General features: G+C 35.4%; 1 protein-coding gene across 7 annotated transcripts in view; it reads right to left on the reverse strand.

Annotated features, from left to right (window-relative positions):
• Positions 1-21,590, reverse strand: part of LOC106138052 (CAP-Gly domain-containing linker protein 1) — a 49,359-nt gene that overhangs the window by 13,866 nt on the left and 13,903 nt on the right. For 2 of the 7 annotated variants that reach the window (XM_013339073.2, XM_013339066.2), the window contains 8 exons: positions 9,149-9,208; positions 8,865-8,939; positions 7,732-7,821; positions 6,936-7,088; positions 6,623-6,859; positions 6,352-6,541; positions 6,041-6,260; positions 3,929-3,985 (listed from right to left, as the gene is read on the reverse strand). In XM_013339073.2, coding sequence (XP_013194527.2) covers positions 3,929-3,985; positions 6,041-6,260; positions 6,352-6,541; positions 6,623-6,859; positions 6,936-7,088; positions 7,732-7,821; positions 8,865-8,939; positions 9,149-9,208 — 1,082 coding nt within the window. Of the gene's footprint in view, positions 1-3,928; positions 3,986-6,040; positions 6,261-6,351; positions 6,542-6,622; positions 6,860-6,935; positions 7,089-7,731; positions 7,822-8,864; positions 8,940-9,148; positions 9,209-20,162; positions 20,375-21,590 lie in introns of those variants that run through there. The other 5 variants (XM_013339096.2, XM_013339081.2, XM_013339116.2 and 2 more) reach the window with 5 other exon arrangements.

The following is a 21,590-nucleotide window of genomic DNA, read 5'->3' on the forward strand; positions in this document are numbered from 1 at the left end:
CTTCATCCACAATTATAGCTTTTCATGCATGCTCATCAGTTTCGGGTACTTGACCTTTCGCCAGGGCATCCCCGATGCGATCATATGTAAACACGCGTAATAAACACGTACCTATGTATGTTTGTATCAACCTAAACTGGTAAGTGACAACTCAAGTTCTCAGTTCTCACGTATGTAGAAGGTCGAGCCTGCTACGTGACATTCTTCAAGTGCCACAAGCGCCTTTATAATGTTTGGTATCAACCTATATCTGGCCTAGCCTGCTACGTGTCATTTTTTAAGGTAGAATAATCTTGAGTGCGTCTGGTTTTAAGGAGCTCGCTAGCCCGGCTGGATCGATCGCGTTCCTCCGCAGGATTTCCCGCTACTTCGGTTTCAGTGGGGTGAAGCGCATTGCACCCATGGCGGGTGTCACTCGATTTATCCGCAATATATATTTGCCTTAGGTTAGGTATGTAATAGAAGAATGGTAACTTGACAATTTGCGAACAAATGTATTGCGATTGATTGTTATGGGATGTAAATAATATAAATATCGTAACTTGAGATTTATGTAGGTACGCGAAATTTTAACAGGAATGACAATAAACTGGTACGAGTAAGTATCTACCTATTCTCGTTTTCCTTTTTTTCTATTCATGGCCTGAGTCTTTTCAATACTATTTGGCTCTATCTACTCCTAAGAGAAAAGACGTCATTTTATGTATATAATTGCCTATTACGTCAGAATTCGTTATCCACACCTTTTCCCTGTATAAGGCCCGGACGACCATAATTTAAGAGTGGGAAAGACAAATAATTTAGCTATTTCGTCTCGTCCTATCAATGCTCCTATATCGTTGTTAATTTTTTTCTATGTTATCAAAATACGTAACCGCTTCTCAAGATACATACAAAGACAAAAGATTGAGATTTGTATCTTTTAGAGTATCATGGCTTTAACAAGTTTTCTACGACACGAGCCAATTTAGTCAATTGAGAGTAAGTAAATAAAATTTGTACTAATAGTTTTTCTACACTACCAGTAATGAATGCGACTGACGAAAATAAATTGATAAAATAACGTTATTTAGCACTTTAACTTCGATGTTAAAACAAAATCAAATAATTAAACTCTAAGGACAATCGGACAAAATTTTAATTTTTCTTTTGCATTAAATATTTTCAAGTAAGTTTTTTTAAACAACATCTTGTACTAAATGCATGTGAGACCCACATGAGACCCGAGTGTGTTCATTTTACATGTGCATTTTAATTTCACACTCTGGTGCCAAAGAGGATATTGTAGATTTATTATGAGGCAACGAGGATATGAGGCCATTCTCTATTCACTCATTCACAATAAATAAGATTTACCTACAGTTATAGGCTATAAACTCCTTCTTAACAATGCAAAGAGTTTTCATCAAAATTTAATAGTATAATTTTGGGTACATAGTTCACGGCTCACAAATAGCAAAAAAGAATTAACTCTACTGAGTGCGAGCACGGTGGACTTTTGTACCTTTCCGAGTTTTCCAAATCTTACCAGTCCCTAGGTCATGTTTTTAGCTATCATTCCCAGAATGTATGTACAAACCTAGTATAACCGTAGACCCATGCGATCATTTACAATAAGATATGTGCCCATTTTACAACGGCTATAGTATCCGTTAAACAAGCAATTCCCAACTTGCATATTTATAAACACAATCCACACCACTCCTACCTAATTTACAAACCATTTGTGCATTTAATATGAACCTAGGATCTATATTATGGAGCGAAACGCTACCATATCTCCGGTTCACAATGTATATTATTCATGCATTTATTCAAGAAAGTGCCCTTGGGATGTACACTGGCGAAGATACTGCTTTATATCCACAAAAGCAGTGAAAGTTCATACGTTTTAGATATTGAAAATAAAGTTTATTTACTTTAATATACATATAAAGTCTCTTAAAAATATAAAAGGGTAACTTTCTTTGCTTTATGAATATATTGGTTGATTAATGATATCATAAAAAGTGTGCTATCTTTTGTCAGTAGCATTACTTATTTGATATTTTATGTACTATTAATTAAAATAAATCATACCATAGAACTATCTTTGATTAAAGATTACTTCCGAAAGATTTTAATTGAAAAGTTGAATTGCGTCGAACATCATACATGTGGTCAACATTTGCCATGCTGGGTAAGCTATATACAGAATCAGCGCAATAAAACAAGACAAGTTAATTATAAAATTTTATTAACCTTATGAAACATAGGACAGGGTAATAATACACGAAAAATACTATAACGTTTATTAATAAAATCCACACGCATTCTCTCGATTATTTATTAAATTAACACTCACACATCGTCAATAAATTTACCATTAGAAACTATTAATCTTAATCTATGTTACTCTAAAAACCTATCACATAATATTAAATCATTTACGAATGAAATGTTTAACTTAAACATGTGTAAAACTATATAAAAGCAAGGGAATGATAATATTGGATTGAAAACTTACATTTATGAATATCATTGTAACTTACAGGCACTGGTCGTATATAAACCTACTTTAATAATATAGATAAAAAAAAAACTATTTTATTTCTCCAATAAATTCAGTGGTTTTTTTAATAAATAGAAAATATAAGAATAAAAACCAAACAATATCACAGTTTTTATACGAGCTAATGTATCAAAGCATTTTATTAGACAGTTTCATGGTGTGTACTGTGGAACATGTACAAAAATTGCAAAAGTTTGTACTATATAGTGCGCGATTATCGACAAATATTGTCATCTAGTAACTATTGTGTTGAAAAGAGTTTGAGAAGTGACGTCGTGCGCCATTTATTTAAACCCTTCGCGACTCTGCAACACAAAACTGTTGAGAAAACAATCAAGTGTACTTAACAAAATCTGTTAGTTTTCTAAAATTTTAGTTTGTCAGTAAAATTCAAAGTCAAGGTCAACAAAGATCAAAAAATATTCGTTGTTCGTTCCATTAGTAAAAATCTTAAACTATATAACAGTCGAAAATGAGATGCCCCCGCCCTACCGCTGGCGGTAGAAGTGAGTACATTGTATCAGCCGTGTGCCAAACTTCAAAAACTAGTCCCATTCTGGTACTTGGTATATTATTCTTTAAAAATGAAATAGTTACAATTTAATCAAAAATTTCTTTCATTTATTGCAAAAGATCATGGAGAATAATACAAATTATTCAGAAAGAACTGCCTCTGTATTATATAATTATAATTAAGTTACTTTCTATTTCTGCAATTGTAAATCAGAAAATGATAATTCTTCTTCACAACATTTCCTAAATCGCAGCGATCAAGCAAAATAATAATGAAATTTCAGATTTTTAAATATTAGGTATATATCATTAACATTCACATAGTCTGAGGTATCTAGAAAAAAAGTACCTGTATCATTATTTTTGATGATCTTTTTAGTAAAAAATGACATGCTTCATTTATATTACAAGTATTTACTTAGTGACGTTAACGTTAACCTTGAGTTAAAAGAAGTTGGCATCAATACGTGGTGAAATTCTCAGAGGCTCTTTCTAATTCCAAACAAAACTATATTTGTTTGGAATAAGAAAGAAAGGCCTGCTGAGAAGGATATTATCCGTTCGACAATTTCTAAAGTATGAAGAACTGCAAAGGCCGGAACGCACTAAAAGCAGTGCAGTTTAAAAGCGGGCCCGCACTAAGTTGTTGTGCTAGAAATTCTTCAAAGTCATCACACTGCGACTCAGCGGCAATTTGACGTGACCGGTCCGAAGAGTTTCTTCTATTACGACTAGGTGCGGGCCCGATTTCAAACTGCATTTGTTCTGACCTGCTTTTGGTGTGCTCGTGTTTGGTCTTAACAGTGGAAGTTTGGCACGCGCTTTCTGATGCATCTACCACGCAGCGATGGTTGGGTACTGTACCTGCAACGCGTTCTTCGCCGACACCGGGGTGGAGGAGGCTCGCGGACCACCGACTCGCTGCCGCCATGTCGTTAGTGACAGTGCGAATGCGCAACAAACATGGGGAAAACAACACGCGTTAGCGCACTCCGTTCAACTTTATAGTGTGACGGGATAGATAATAATACTGCCGATGTACCAAAAAACACCTGAAGTCCGATAGGTTGGAGCACACCGAATAGTTACAGTCTAATTATCCTGTATTTTATGGCTTATTTTGAACAAATTAACTTTAACTGGAACTGTAAGCTTCAAAGCCTTAATTAATGAACTGTGCTGACAAATTTAATAAGGATACATTGTAGATAAATCTATTTCGGTAAAATAAAATCAATGTAAAAGAGTTGTAAACTTTATTCAACAGCAGCAGTATTATTATTCTGGCCCTCATGTATGATAATTAAAATGTAATCCATCATTGTTACTTGTTTGACAAGTAACATGTTGGATGAGGCACTTATGTAACACTATATAGTTGAATATCAAATTACACTGCATTTTCAAAGCACTGAAAATACAGCGAGACACCTCGACGATTGATGTGTCATACACATCTACCATCGAAATAGGCAAATTATTAAAAAAAGCTCTAAAAATCTAATAGATTCTAATCTAAGGTACTATAAAGTCTGGTGTGCAATAAATATTATGAATTGAATGGAAATGGGAAATATAAAAAGTTGTATCTATGTAAACACGACCACTAGACAAAAATATATATTAAAAATGGAACTGAGCGGAGTAAGACTCTAATTGTAAATTTTATTTAAAGCAGTGAGATTCTGCCTAGTTATCTTGAGATCTCTGGGCAAATGCCAAATATGGGAAAATTTGATGGGCGGAGTTACAATAAATGTTCTATGTCCCCAACAACAAATGTAATTATTTTATTCTTCTTGACGAGCTTTTTTTATGTTACTTTTATATCACAAACGATACGTCAAAACTTGTTCGCATTAGTGGGCTTTGGCAATAGGACTGTTAATTGACAAAAACACACAATATATATAATAGACCTACTAGGACCTTAAAATAATATCACAGTCTAAAATCATACTTTGTTATTGATCACAAGATATGACTATGCAGTCTTTGAAAAGTTATCGAACCAATTGGGTAAGCATTCTCCAAGCTGTTTGAATCATTATTTATTTCCGTGAAATTTACACTACAATAAATTGAAGCCTCTTCAAAGAACGAATTAAAAACTACATAGTGAATCGAAAATAAAACAGACATAAAATAAATAAGTTAAATAATAAAACAAGGGCCAAACCAAGGGGGTGCCAGCTACAGACCAAACAAAACTCATGCAACGATAAGCTTGTACCTCTACATGATGAACATCTCCTTGTGTGTCACACTTTCATTGCCCTTTACCATTTAGAGTAAAATTTTCAGAAAACCGCCTGTTATTAAGATTTTAATAGTCAAAACAGTCGTATATCGGAAAAGACGTAAAAGCTAAAATAATCGATTATATGAATAATTAAGGTCGTAGCATGTCGTTCAAATATACACAACGTACGGGTATGTGAACTGAAAGGGCGACACGCAAGAAAAATGGTAGCTTTTCCCGAAGCCAGAAAAGTGAGTGCGCGGCGGCGGCATGGCCACGAACAAGTCGGTCTCGGTAGCTGCGGCGACCCCGCGGCTGGCCCTCGTCACGGCGGCCGGCCGGCCCGCCCACCGCACCACTTCGCCGCCGCCGCTCCGCCCGCTGCGAGACACTGAACCGCTGCTACCGCTAGACTCGCTGCGTCGAGATCGCTCGCCACAACGACTCTCAAAACTCAATACGCTTTCGGAGCAGCGCCACGATTTCGGCAAAGTTTCACTGGCCCAACGACGGGGATTCAATTCTTTAGATTTCGTGGCTCGGAAAACGATATCATAATAAACACGAGGTTGGGGAAGAGCGATAATGGCGCAGCGGTCGTACTCGACGTGCTTTACGAGTAAAGTCTTGTCGAGCAAGCTGGGAGCGCTACGGTGGGGTCTCGCCCGGGCCGGTGGCGGCGGCGGTGATCGGTGCGAGCGAGGCTCGGCCGAGCGCGCGCGAGGCTAGCCTACCTGAGCGCCCAGCGACGTCACCCCTAGCCTCACCCCAACACGGGACGACGCGATCGAAGTTCCCAATGACGTTAGAGACTCCCGTGAGTTCGAACGCCGCAGAGGAGTCGCCCGACCGTTGCTGTGGATTGCACAAGCACCAGGCTTGCGGTTGGAAGGAGATCTGGATATCTTCGAAATTGGGGCAAATAGGCCGAAGCGCGGAGCGCACTCGAAATATCTGAAAGCCATCAAAATATTTTTATGATTCAAAATCTTTTAAAAGAGACCGTAAAAAAAAATTAACATTATTTTATGTAACAATAAAGTACCTCTTTCCGTCAACTGATCCATCATTTTTCCCAAGAGGATCGTCAAGCTCAACGCCTCCCCATACACCAGGAGCAAAGTCAGTGACGCCAACATATCTAAGTATGCCTGCTTTACTTCCGCGGCTACTTGATACTATAACTCGGTCACCTAGTCTTAATTCTCCATTGTTCGTAGTCGAAATTGACGCATCTGTTAAAGAAAGGACTCCATAATAAACGAATCAAAAATAACTTACTGAGAATATAATAATACGATTATGACACTACTAACTCATCTTACTGCTGACCATACTGCGAATACTTCCATTGGGTGATAAAGTGCGTCGGGGTCTGGCGGCCCCAGAGGGTGGACGTTCAAAGACACTTCCCGCATCAGAGGAAGGTGACACATCGTGAGGTGCGTGCGTTATAAGGGGAACTCTCGTGAGACGTGTCAAGCGAGAGAACACTCCACGCTTCTCTGCACACTGGAAGTAACGAACTCCAGCTACCGACCCGTCATTTTTTCCTGAAAGCAGATCCACATAAATATCTTTGTCACTTACATCTAAAGAAGTTTTTTGTTTTTGTAAACCCATTCATACCAATAGGGTCGTCGAGCACGATGCCTGCCCAATCGCCGGGAGCAAATTGTGTTTCGCCAATGTAAGCAATCTGACCTGGCTTAGTGCCACCCACCCAAACGCGTTCTCCAATTATAAAACTGTCTGTGTCTTCTGTTAAGATGACGCTGTGATCTGAAATACCCAAACAGCCATTTGTAATTGTTGTTGTCTATAAACACTATCTATAAAAACTGACTTTAACATTAATTGATGTGCAATTTCATTGCACGCTGAATAAATAAAATACGAAAGTTTTATGGCTGCAGATACGATAACCATTCCTGTAGACATAAATCGTATTCCTTATTCCATACACATTTATGATGGGTACACGTCTTGAATACCGTTATATGCAAGTGCATTGGCCATCAAGGCTCAATTTGCAATCCGGTTTGCATATCGTTACGTTATATCTGAGTTATGAACTTTCGCTTCATTCATGTATCTTCATGCGTAAACAAACTAACAAACTGCATTTGACTTTGGAGAAACTCGATGTAAAATTTCATAGTATGCAAGTGTGTAACAAAACAACATGCTTTGAGTGCAAAGCAAACACCACAAGCATAAATACATTTGCAGAAACACAAAATGAGCATGTGATGTGGAAATTCCTATTGGATGTAAGAAATTATTAAGATCAAATTGAATCTCAATAATGAAACCAACCTTCTACAAAAATTTAAAGAAATTGTCGTTCATGAGTTTCTGAAAATTTGTGTACTGGCTACAGTGATGTAGACTCAATTTGAACTCATGGGGAATAGTTGCTCACCTGACGACCTTCTAAGGCCAGCTTCGCTAAGGCGGCGAGGGTGCTTCTCCCAAAGTGCGTCCATTGAGGTGATGCTGTACGTGCTGCTAGCTGTGACCACATAAGCGACACACACACATATTAGCCACTACTGACACAAATAGCCATTACTGTGATTTCTATGATGGGTAGTTACTACATTTTCTCACGGCATTTCGCAAATGTCGCATTGACCGACATGTTTTTATAACAATTACCTATTATGCAAGATATTTATACGATTTGTTATTCATTATTGTTGTTATAATGTTACTTTTCATGCCGCCATTGAAGTTTAATAAGTGTTAATTATATTCGCGCATTATTTAATTTAAGATTAATAGTTTCTTTGAAAAATCAATATCTCCAAAGAATAACTTTATTTTAATTAATGAATAAACTCAACCACCAAAAATTAAACGATCTAGGCTTGACTAAAGTACTCGAATCCATAGTTTAGTATTAAATTAAGACTATTGTTTTGCTTTGATTATAAAGCAAAATATTAAAGCTATTCATAAAGATTAGGTCCAAAAAATTAAACAATTATAAAATTAACTCGGCGCGATCACAATGCGGCTAATTACGGTCTTTGATTTGTTAGTTGTAGGCGATCGAGTAGCGGCTTTAGCCTCGGTTCGCTTGGCACGCAATCTCTGCAGTGGACGATTGAGGCATTCCGAGCATGGATAACATCTTTATTGTGTTAGCAGTCAATTTAATCTAACTGCTTATTCCCACCATTTTAATATAGTTAAATTATCCAATTATGCAATTCATTATAAGCGACTAATATTGCTATTATTAATTAGTGTTGCTTATGTATTGTAACTTATATTTATACACCTCACTTTTATCATTTTTTCCGCATTAAACGTTATTTAGCATGCAGGAATGTTATGAGTACATTTTACTTTAACACCCGCATCCATTTATTGCTATTACGGTATTAAAATCAAACGGTACAGATCGTGCACAGTATTGGCTTATTTTCTTGGCACATGTAAATGTCGAATATCCTTCACCTCGATCATTATTACCAAACTCATTCACCACTTTCACCTCCACCATTACAATGACCTATTATATCTAGCATTAGTTTAGCACAAACTTACTAGAAGCTTTGCGATGTGTACGCGGTCTTTCCGGCAGACTGCTGCTGACTTCGTCCTCTTCGGCTTCAATAAGGTCTGCTTGACCCGATGGAAAGGTGATAAATTGATAATGATTAATATGAAAACTCATGATTTACACAGAAAAAATGAGATGATAACATTTCAACACGGCATGCTATAAATTAAATATAAACATCGAATCATGCTTGCTTTCAGTGCGGGCATGCATTAGGAATGAAATAAAATATCTAAAGGATTTTTAAATAAAAATGAAATGAACTTACCTGACAAATGTTTTCTTGACGAGTCGTCGCTAAGCTTCCTTAGCTCCGAAGAACTGCCGTCTATGACAACAAAATAATACACTTAAAGCAAAAAAAACAAAGCATGCCGACAAAAACAATCATCATTAATACAAGATAGAAACTATAAATATACATATATATATATCATCTAAATGTAAAATATCGTGAAATGTACATACAATAAAACAGAGGCAAAGTACAAGTAAGTAGAGAAGTAGTCATTTTCTGGTCCCATAAGGCAGAGCTCAAAAGTTCATAAAGTCAAGAGTGTGGACAGAACTGAATTGTCAATATTAGGAAAAGTCGGCATAGATAGTGGACGTTTGCCGAGGGTCACAAATTAAAGAAGACTATAATTGATGAGATGTTACTTTTAATTTGTTCACGGATTTAATGAGACATGATGAATTCAACGTCACCGTGACCAATGGTCAGTGATTGGCAATTAGAATTAGAGTGATTGAACAGTTCAATTAACCTTGTGTTTTGGCGATTTGTGAAATAGGAAGTATGATTTTGATGAGACACTTACAGCATTAAATCGTAATATAGTAAGAGTTCGTGACGCGGGTGAGCCGGCCGGCTGTAAGTGGCGTGTGTCCAGCACTGATCGCCCGAAGCTCGGTTAATCATCATCTGTGACAACTGCGTAGCGTACCGGCCTTCGGGCTACAACGCGCGTGGGCATGTCAATCATAACTCAGGTACAAGAGATGAGACTCATCAGACATACACACGAACAGGTAGACGGAAGTGAACTAAAGGCATGGAAAATTGTCTCGTTATACTGCAGAAAATTCTACAGTCAATCGATATTTTCCAAGCATTACCGTGAGAATATAATTTATATTGCCCTAATCAAGGTGATGACTTCAGACTCACTGCAATTATTTAATAAATCAGAATGCAGTCATATAAATAAATAATGAACTTATAGTATAATATTTTCCAAGTGGACATATATTTTCAGTTAAATAAAAAAGAAGATTTAGCTTTCTGATTTTTCTGAAAACAAAACATAGCATAGGATTATCAAATTGATATGACAAATGCAGTCAGTTTATTAAAGCAGTACTAGAATGGTGCACTGCAGTTGCTAATAAATTATGTAACTCCTTAACAGACCATGAGTAGCAATCTATTATATCGACAGTTGTTACTTTTCCCATACAACATGCCAATTTAGTCTTATCAACCACCACCCTTTAACAATTATTGAATTGATATAATAAATAGGAATATACCTTTGTTTTCAGTCTCACGTGGAAAATATATTTTTATGTCCAAAATATCATGGCGCTATTATTGTAATTGACAACATTTACATAACAAGAAGACATTTTTTCACGTATGTCGACTAAATGGCAGACTCCATTGTTATGGTAAGAAGGCATCTGTCAAATGTTGTTGAATACATCTTGGACAACAATTTTATGAATAGGATACAAATGTTATATATAAATTTTAATATCACTAATACGGGCGAAGGTAATTTGCAGGAGATAAAAACAATTTTTTGTATGCTTCGTGCACATGGTCTGTTAGAATTAAAGTGTTGCATATAAAGAATATAAAAAGATAACCTTTCTGATAGCGATATTAATCATAATTATCATGCACTAGCGACCCGCCCCGGCTTCGCACGGATGCACAGCCAATACTAAATATATCTCTATTAGAACTAACTAAAGGACCGCCCGCAAAGCGGCTAACTAAGTCTTACTCACTTCGCAACGGGCCGTGCAGCAGAAATCGTAATATTTTAATTTCACCACAACTTCAAAACCAAATGTCCAATTTTAATCATTCAAAGACCAAATATTATCTACATAAACTGTACTTATTGATGAAATTATTTATTTTGATAAGGATTAATAGCATGAGTAAAAAAAACGCGTTTAAATGTAGACTAAAAAAAATTCAAGATTTTTAAATAAAAATGTGGTTGTTGTGCCTCACTCGACATAGATAGGTATGTATAGTGTGTCGCGGACTTTTTTGTAGATATTTATAAGATCTTCAATTAATTAAAACATTTTATGGTTCTTGGTATCTTTTGTAGTTTAGGCAGCGTACGCAAAATAAGTAACTTTTTGGTTGCTTTTTTCCAGTTTGTGTCCGAAAAATCCAAATATATTACGGAACCCTATTTTTTTCCAAAATGAATTATAGTCTATGTTACTCGTGGATAATGTAGCTTTCGAATGGTGAATGAATTTTTATAATCGGTCCAGAAGTTTTTGAGCCTATTCATTACAACCAAACAAACAAAAGTTTTCCTCTTTATAATATTAGTGTTAGTGTAGATGTAGATAATTTAATGTAGCATGTGTCGTACAAAGAAACAACGTGTGTGTGAGCCCACACCGGCATTCGTACTCTCATCTCATCACAACAAGTGGAGGCGGAGTGAACCAGTTCCGAATATTCACCTGAAGATTACGAACACTATGGTTAAAATGAAACACGTGCTTTGGAAAATCTTCCTAAATCTAATCTTGTTTACATTCAAGCTTCATTATTTGCAGAAATGATGTAACTGCTATGACGAGTACGTTCATTATTTGTCCATTTTATTAACAAAACATGAGTACGAGATACTTGACAATAAACCGTGGCCAAATAGTCTTTATACATGACTTTGGTTTTTGTGGTCAAGTTCAAGTTGAAAATAATTATGTACCTAGTCTAGCCATCGCAAAAGGCCGCCATAGTACCAATCTACTCAGTGTAATACATCGTTACTTTTAAATCAATATTTGAGTAGAGTTCGATATTAGGATATTAGGTTCTTTATAATAAACCATATCTAACGAATTGGTAACAAATAAAGCTTTTATAAGTCTAGGAATGTTGAACGTTCCTGTTAGTGTGAAGAATTAGTAATGCGTGTTGAAAGCAATGTGTCCCAATTAAATCTACCGTAGCGCTTTCACGGCTAGTAGATGCTAACTGGTCAATTAAGGGCAATTTCGTTCTCATAGCACCGATTAGATGTACTACCAGCATGATGCAGCTGTATGGTGGAACTTGCAGGACAAATGTAATTCTCAATGGCAATTATACACTTTAAATAAATCGACCAAGTGAATTTAGCTCAGTTAAGATTTTCCCAGCAATTAAGGATGTTAGTGGATAAGGATACGATGTGTTATCACGACACAACTTAATAAAAGAGCTCAAGTCACGCAATTATTGGTATGAAAACCTTACGTTAATAAATGTTTGTATTTATTTAAATCAAGATCAGGAAGTATAATATGCTTAACTGCGACCTGAAGTCCAAGACAAAAATAAACATTGACCGAGTTGGCCACTGCAACTGTTCTTCAATGGTTTGTTACAATTAGAAAATATAGGCTCTAAAATGATTTGATAGATCTTAGTGGAAACTCGAGGATAATAAAGAGAAAACAGTTTCCGAAGTTAATAATATCACATGAATAATGTTACGTTTTCAAGTTTCGATCGGAATGACTCATATTTATGAATATTATTGTTGTAGAGATGTTGTTCTGGCCATAAAAAATATCATAAACCGAAACAACTACTACATACGATAATTTTATTTCAGAAAATTTATAATCGGTGATGAGATGAAGCGACATTCGAATCAATTTAAAAGGTGATTTAATGGAAGGTTACCAATGCTGCCATATTGTTACTGGTGATGCTTGTAAGGCTACGCTGAATAATTTAATATGTAATGGTTACACTGAAATTTATAGGCTATTGTCATATTTATCTGACCCTTTCTTGACTTTTTAAGACTTGAACATACAGTTGAGATTACGCGATGGGACGATGCAACATACTTATAAAGATTTAGTTAATCGAAATTACAAGTCTTTTAAGGAATCAAATTAAAATTGCAGATCAATAACATAACTTTTACACATTATGTTAACTGTCCCATTGTTTTGGTTGTATGGCATATAACATGAGCAAAAAGTATGGAAAATATACACCAAACATCAGTAGCATTACTATAATAGAATAATTAAGAGTCACAGATCAAAGCTGATGCCCTTTACAGCCAATAATGGTAATGAATTCCATTGACAATCTTGCCACGTCTCTTCTACATAAGTACGAGATAATGAACCATAATAAATCGCGCAACAACACATTAAGCATGCTAAATACACGTCGTCACAACCGTTAAATGATCACAATTAATCCAAAAATAACAACGCGCTAAGAATACCGATGAGTAAAAACAACAACTATTCAACTTTCCCAACCAAATTAATTTAAAATGATAAATATGGTTAACGAAAGTTAAACACAACTGTCGATAATGGAATTTTGAATCGGGCTACAAAATTAGTAATACAGGTTCATATTATGGTAGAGCTTCTCAATGGCAAACTTATAATTTAATTGTTTGTTAATTAGTTTAATTGAATGTATATTTGTATGTTTTAAGGAAAAATCTAAGCTTAAATGTTACCAATGTACAAACAAAAAAAGTTAAAATGCTTACAAAGCAAAACCTAATATCAATTTATCAAATGCCACAGGTAATCGCAGATAATAAAATAAGCTTGAAATATCTCGCCTATAAAGACTGTATTCATTATCATAAATAAACGGCATGTTTCTAATAAATGTTATCTACAATAGAGCGACAATTATTATTTTATTTTTTAGATAAAAAGGAAAGAAGGTAGAAGGTCGCAATCGACAAAGTGAAAGTTGTGATAGAGTTTATTTCAGAAGATTCTATACTTTTTAAGAACTTTTTGATAGCTCAATTATTAATGTGGTCGGTCCATAGTATCCATGAAGCAAGGTATAAAGTAATTAAGTGGTTTCGCAACGCAGATTCTTATCTTAGGATGATAAATGCATCCAATAACGTAGAAATTGCGAATGGATGGATAATTTAACTACGGTTGCTTTCAAACTTTAAATTGAATGGAAACTATACTCATTCTCATAAGATCCGTAATAGATTAGGGTTTATGGAATTGTGGTTTACATTAATTATTGTTATTGAAAGGCTTTTTCACTAATATCATAACAAAAAATCAAAAAGCATTATGAAAAATCCAAACCAAATTAATGCCGCGTGGTTCCCGGCAACAATAAAAAAAGAATAGGACAACTCCATCCCTTTCTTATGGATGACATAAAAAGCGGCTAAGGGATAGTTGTATAAACTCGGAATTCTTCTTTAAGGCGATGGGCTAGCAACTTGTCACTATTTGTTAGTCTAGTTGTGAGTCTCAATTCTATCATTAAGCTAAATAGCTGAACGAGTCCTATAAGTCTTTTCAAGACTGTTGGCTCTGTCTACCCCACATGGGATATAGACGTGATTATATGTATGTATGTATGCCAAACAAAGTTTTATTTAAAAGAAAAACAAAAATTCTTGTGTTTTAGAAGGTGACATCAACGCCGTGTAAAGACTTCGTTATCTGTGTATTGAAGAGTAAGTAGGTACTCTTCAACAACATGTAGGTACATGTAAGCAGAGTTTGCACTAGCAGGTAAACACAGTGATTCAGCAGTGGAGCACGATTTTAGCACGACACAATAAATACGCAGAAATGATGAACGGCTGCAGCCAACTGTGTATACAATGCTGAAATGAGTATTTGCTGAGGCTACTGTGGATGTTCTATAGGAATATATGAGCACGGTATAATACTAACAAGGACATTGATAAAAATTCTAACAAATTATAGAATAAGAATTCAAGTTTTAATAATGGAAAGAATACAATTCCCGTCGCATTGTAAAACATCCTTAGAGATCTCTTTAAGGACGTGTTACAATGTGACGGGAATATAAATATGTACATAATAAACAGTAGGAAAACAAACATATTAAATTAAAGAAATACCTATTTGAGAGCGTTTAAGAAATTGTAGTAGTATAAAAAAAATCATTGCAACTGCTACTATGAAATTAAATAAAGGTGTACTTTAATATGATCACCAATAAATCTGCGCAGTAAATTCTAATACACGTTATTGAATTTCTGTTTCAGTGACTGCCTATTTGTAGTCCCCCAGCCATATGTCACCTTGAACTTGGCGACTGGTCTGACGCAAGTATCACTTTGAAATTATTTACACTTAAGCCAAGAATAACCGCCGCCGATACTGGTGGTAGGACATTGATCAAACTGATCAATTGATTAATTTATTATTAGTTATTAAATTCTCGTTTTTAGATTAAACATTGAAGTTATTGCGTATCTCGCAAAATATGATGAATTTATTGTTAGTCATGTTTTTTTTAATGTTTTGACAACACACATAAAAACATGTTATCAATTTATATTTTGAACATGAGATAAGATATCTAGAAATATAAATTCTTGTTTGATTCACAACTATCTGTGATCAAATAGATAATAATTTATTGAAATATAAAGGTTGATAAAATATAATCATACACATAGTTAACAACAGACGATAATGTTAAATTTATATTTCTTTCATTCTTCATACATTAGTTATAATACGATACCGAAATACATAATGGTACAAGAATAACGCTATGCTAAAAGTAGTATGAAATCATGCACACAAGAGGATACAACGAAAAAATACACTCTAACATTGGCATGTGAATATGACTGTACGTGATGATATAAAAATATGAGATGCAGAAACAACAGAGCTGGTAATAGCTATAGAATATGTATTTTATTACTTTTGTCTAATTTAACATCGTCAGTTATTTGCGGGGGCTGTTTGTCACAACTATAAATGGTTGTTAATTGATGCTAAGGTGAACTTGTGCGTATGGTGATTGTGGACGGAATATAGAGTTGACGCCTCTGCGTGCTAATGCTCCGAGAGATTCTGGTGGGCAATCAGCTACTATGTTCCAAACCAGTTAACGATTTTATTGCCTACACCAAAGCATAGAATATAGTCATTCCAATTTGCAAAACCATGCTAAATTTATCGAACCTCGTACTTAACCATCTAATGAGTCATGTTAAATTCGAGATTTATGTCGTCGTTCTCGTAAACCGATGAAGTACATAGAGCAGGTGCAAAGATACCTTCGCGGCCCTAAGCATTTAATACCTTTCCGGATTAACCGATGTCGTTATAAATTGTTTGCCCGTAACAATTTATCAGTGTGTTCCAGTTTAAGGGACGCACAATTACTCAATTTCCTGCGTGATGCTTTGATAATGAGCCGAGAGGCTTAGATTGTAGTTATAAATCCCAGCTAGATAAGCGCTCCCCTTCGCTCGTTATTATCGACAGTATAACGCCTCACAATCGAGATTAGAAAGCAGAGCAAATTATTGAAGGAAAGCGCTTATTGCATTATAGAACGGTGGAATAACAAGTGAATAATGTGGTTGCATGAATACTACTCAGGACGTAATGTATTACAAGTACTAAATGTTTTTTTCTTTTTTTATAACATTATCTTGGGTTATGTGAGAATAAACAATAAACAAGTTCTTCTTGTTGGTCTAGACGGCCAGGCGCCAATGCAGCTATAAATATAACGTGGAAGTTTCTGAACTGCCCTATAAAAATAGTATAAGTATAATAAAGCCTGAATCGAAACTATATTTGGCGATATTCCAGAAAAATTTTTTTGGTCTTTATCTTCAGTACAAGTTAAAAATTAGTTATTACACGAGTACTTACTTAAATCAATTACTTTGATATAAAACTAGTAAACTAGTATATTAAATAATATTCTTCTATTGTTTACATAGCAATAACTATTAATGTAATTTCGAAAATTAAAATGATAGATGAATACGTATTTACGAGTAGATACAATTGGATACCAAAAGTGAAATATTAAAATAAATAAAACATTGGTATATCGATGACAGGACAAAACAAGAAGATCTTATTGGAGAAATTGAAAATGTTTTTAGATATTCATAAAAAAAAACTATGCTTAAATATATAATCGTACACAATGTCTTAAAAATATAAAGGACGCAAAATGTTACACAGACAAGTTGCTGTACCTACATCAAGTGGCGCCGCGTAATAACGCAAAAACTGGTCAAGTGATTGATGCACACTGCCATTGAAGCAATATAAAATAATGAACATTAAATTATGTAAACAGGTTTACCACACGGGTTGAAGGACTCCACGTGAGGGACATGTTAAGTGTCCTGTCAATATTGAAAAAGACCTTTCGTTTATTGCACACAACAACGTAACCAAAATAAAATAAGAGGAGTAGAGACAGGATGGGTCAATACGCAATTGAATGATATAAAATTTGATGAAAGAGGATATGGTCAAATGTTAGTTCCTCCTAATACACGTTGCCCCAGTGATGGAATGATCCATTTGAGTCATTTGTCATGTGCGGCCCCGCGTGTAGGTGTAACGAGCTCCGGATCCTTCCATCCGTGTGTTTGGTTATAACTAAATTCTGCAATAAAAATTTATGTAACACAAGATGCCGATCGACGATTGATTACTGTCGTGTTTAGCTCGGTCCGATACGCTCGGAGAATCTCTATCGTGAAATCAAAACTATAGTTCAAGGTGGCATCGCGTATGATTGATTTACTGTGGTGACAAAAACAATACGAGTAATAAATTCGAAACCCGAAGATAGGATTTCGCGACTAGTAAATAATGTATTGTATTTTGTTTGTTCACTGGTGAAAAAAATGTTTATAACATTGTTTACATGAACCAAGGTTGAATACGAGTATAATAAAATTGTGCGTGATCAATGTGACTGATCATTTGATAAGTCAGATAAAGACTATAAGGCAAGGCCGATAACAGCACATTTTTAAGACAAATTGGCTATTGTATAATTAAAACATTTAACAACAAAAACACTTAATACTTAAATGAAGTAGAATGTTTGAGACGTATGCTGTTTGTAAATTACAACCAAGTTTAGCTGTTGCCACGCGAATTCACTAGTATTTAAATGTATGTTTGATATAATTTTCACTGGTTAGACAAAAAGTTCTTTTCCTTAAAATTTAAGGAAAAGAATTGCTAAGCGAGATCCTTGATTTACTAGCATGACCTGCAGAAGAAAAGCAGGTGGCAGGCGGTGACTAGACCCGAAATATTTGTTTTTCGTTTATTTACTGCGACGGCGGCGGATTACAAAATATAGTAATCGTGGAACCTTCAATACCACGTTTAGTAAGTAAAACTGTTATCGCATCACATGATTTTAATGTTTAAGTAACCAATAGCTAGCTTTTACAGACTAAACAGTTAGCCATAAGCGACGAACATGACGTGTGTCACGCCACGACGATAGAAAATTATCGAGAAACAAAGAATTATTACGTAACTAGTAAAATGTTACTAGTTTGAGTGGTGACTAGAAGTAGACAATTGAGAAAACAATTTGCTTGCATGCTTATTTTGAAATTTTAAAAAGTAGTTTCGATAGAGTTGATGATTATGATAACTTTGCTTATGCATACGATGTACACGCTACAATGTGTTAGAAAATGGGGTGTTAAGCTTCCGTATAGACAAGAATTCAGTGGTTACGTAAAGCCGTGTTTACGGAAAATTCAAAGACCTTGGAAAACATAATTTTCCAAGATAACAAAAGAACATTTAAAGAATAAAGAAGAACATTTATCTTTAATCAACACACAATACAATTGTAGATGCCAAAGAGTCTGATAATAAAAGGAAATATTCTAGGCTTCACGTCAACGTTGTAAACGCGCGCGGTTGCCAATGATTTACAATTTAACATGACAATTATCGTATTTCCTTTGTATGGGGCCCGAACAAGGTCAGGATGCAGTTACGTGTCAGTAGGATTCTGCACACCAAACAAGGCTTCGTGTGCTGACCATCATTGCGTTGAATACGACTAGCAGAAACAGGGCAAGATCCGAAGATTGTTATAGTACCGGTGCAGAGGTCACGGTAAACAACTATTATATGACAGAAAAGTAATGTAGACCACCAAGGTGTATTGACGGATACTAAAAGTTAGAAAAACTTGCATATGCAAGTCGGGTTATACTGGAACATACGTAATTTGAGCGTATTTATCGTTAAGTTCGAATGTATTTTTTTAATTACATATAAGTAAGTACTTAGTTAAAAGTAATTTCTAGCCGTAACTTGGTCGTATTTCCATGGCCTTGGTTGGCCCTCTGCAAGGGCAAGTTCGGGGTGGCCCAGGGGAGGGACCAACGCGCCTCGCCTCATTTATTTTTAGGCTTAAATATTTATCACTGGAGCAAAATGAAACGCAATTCTACTTTATGTAATGAAGGAGGTCAAACAAAGTAACTCATGAAGAATGTAATTTTTCCTCAACAGTAAGGCGACTAAGAAATTTTCGGACCTCTTATTTATTACACAATACTTTTCAAAAACCCTATGAACATAGAAAAATTATTTTGGCTAAACGCACAGTTTTCCAGTGATATTTTTGTATAACTAAAAGACTTTTGTGGATAAAAATAGCCGCAATTGTATGTCTCTCTTTAAAGCTGGAGGAAATACAACGCTTTTGCGGTGCAATAGGTAAATATTATGCATAAGATTGACATAAGTCTTAATAAATTCTAGACAGATCGAGGCTAAATATAGCGCCCAGCTAATTCATTGTTAAAAGCCAGTTGTTGTAACTAGCATTTGATGTCCAAGGTCTGTTGTATTATATGTCCAACTGATAACTGATTTCAACATCACGTCCTATAGTCCGCTAGGCATTATTGCTGTTCCTGATCATTTAGCGTTCTTCGTTAGCACTGTTATTAACATTAGCAAAACACAAGTGACCACGCAAAATGCTAGTTTCATTGGATTTAACTGTTAATACCGCTAATGAATATTCTAATACATCTTCGCTTTTATGGAAATTAATATAAATGGTGATAACACCTGTTGTATATTTCACTGAATGTACATTTCACGGTATAAATACAACACAAAAGAGGAATGATTCATTAAAAATTCGGGAAAGTCCAGTTGGAAAATTAAAAGTAGCATTTTTGGAATATTACCGGCGAATTTAACAAACTTACCAGAGAAGCTGATTTTGGTTTCGACTGGCATCTTTGGACAAATTAAGAGAAAAAATCTTCAATTCTTCGTTCAGGCTTAAGCTGCGAAGTGATTGAGATTTATTGTTTTCGGAGATGTGTGGTGCCGCAGTACCGTATGTACTGTGTATGCTATGCTATCAGTCCGTACGCGCGCCTCGGTCGCCAGCTGAGTGTAAACTGCCGGCGTCCTACGCCCGCGCCTCCGCCCTCGCACTCCCGATACCGAATTCAGGCTCTACTATTATGTTTTCCCGGTGCCCGTTCGCCGCCCTACGATGCGAACCTCCGGCGAGTTTCAATTTGGTTAAAATACATTTTACGAAGGGGGTTTCTTTCAATTCCATCAAATAAGAATGTGGTTTTAAATTTACATATGATATCTATCCATTATATACCTATTGTTATTATTCGACCAAGGTTCTTTTTTTAATAAGAACCACAAATGGTTTAGTTTGTGCATATTTCGTCGTACACGCATCTAAAAAGTAGAAAAACTGAACAAAATCAATAACCTTAAGCTGTTAAATATTCTACTATGTCACAAAAAACAAAGAAGCTTTTGAATATTTATATTATAAATTCTCATACTATTTACACGACACTCATAAACTGTGGAACAAAGTACATTGCTATGGCTAACTAGGTAAGCTAAGTTTGCTTTATAATGTTAGTTACTTATCTCAAGTAAGCATTCCATTTATTGTCAGTTCTCTAAGTAAAGAAGACATTGTAAACATATTTCTTGGGCATAAGCGCGTCCTATCTTATCATCACTGCAGATAAGAAATGCGTGCCGCAAATTTCTTAAGCCACTCCTATAATGAACAATTCTATATAACCATTCACTTACTTTTGCAGTGGAATTTCTTATTTGTTGTAGGAAGACTATTTTTCATCAGAGTTTAATGATTCTACAATTATAGTTTGATAGTTTTATTTTATCAACCTTCCGTCACATAAGGCTTTGATAAAATTAAAAGTGGTAATGCTTAAGCTCATGTCAAGGTGTACATTAAGAAGTAATCTAACAGGGCGCCATGACGAGTGACGCACAACGGTCGAACTGATCACGATTTCTAACAGGTCAAAGAAAGCGAGTTAGGTACTGAGGTCGAGCCATTTAAAACAAGTGAATCACGCCATCACGCCTCCTGCATACACCTTTTGGTGATTGTCAAGGTATGATTACTATAGTTCAGTTCGCTTCTGCCCCTTTCACCCAATAAATGACCAAACAGAGGCTAATTTACAATCGAAAGTGGATTTGGACATACACAGAATGAAAATAGCAATGGTTTAGAACGGTCAGTGAGCTTATGCAATGATGAACAATAAAGTTCAGGTTGAGATCGCCTTTCACTGAAGCGAGATGTCTTAGATACAACTCCAGATTTATAATAGCAAGTA

Source organism: Amyelois transitella, chromosome 5 (genome assembly GCF_032362555.1).
Source record: "Amyelois transitella isolate CPQ chromosome 5, ilAmyTran1.1, whole genome shotgun sequence".
Classification (NCBI taxonomy): domain Eukaryota; kingdom Metazoa; phylum Arthropoda; class Insecta; order Lepidoptera; family Pyralidae; genus Amyelois; species Amyelois transitella.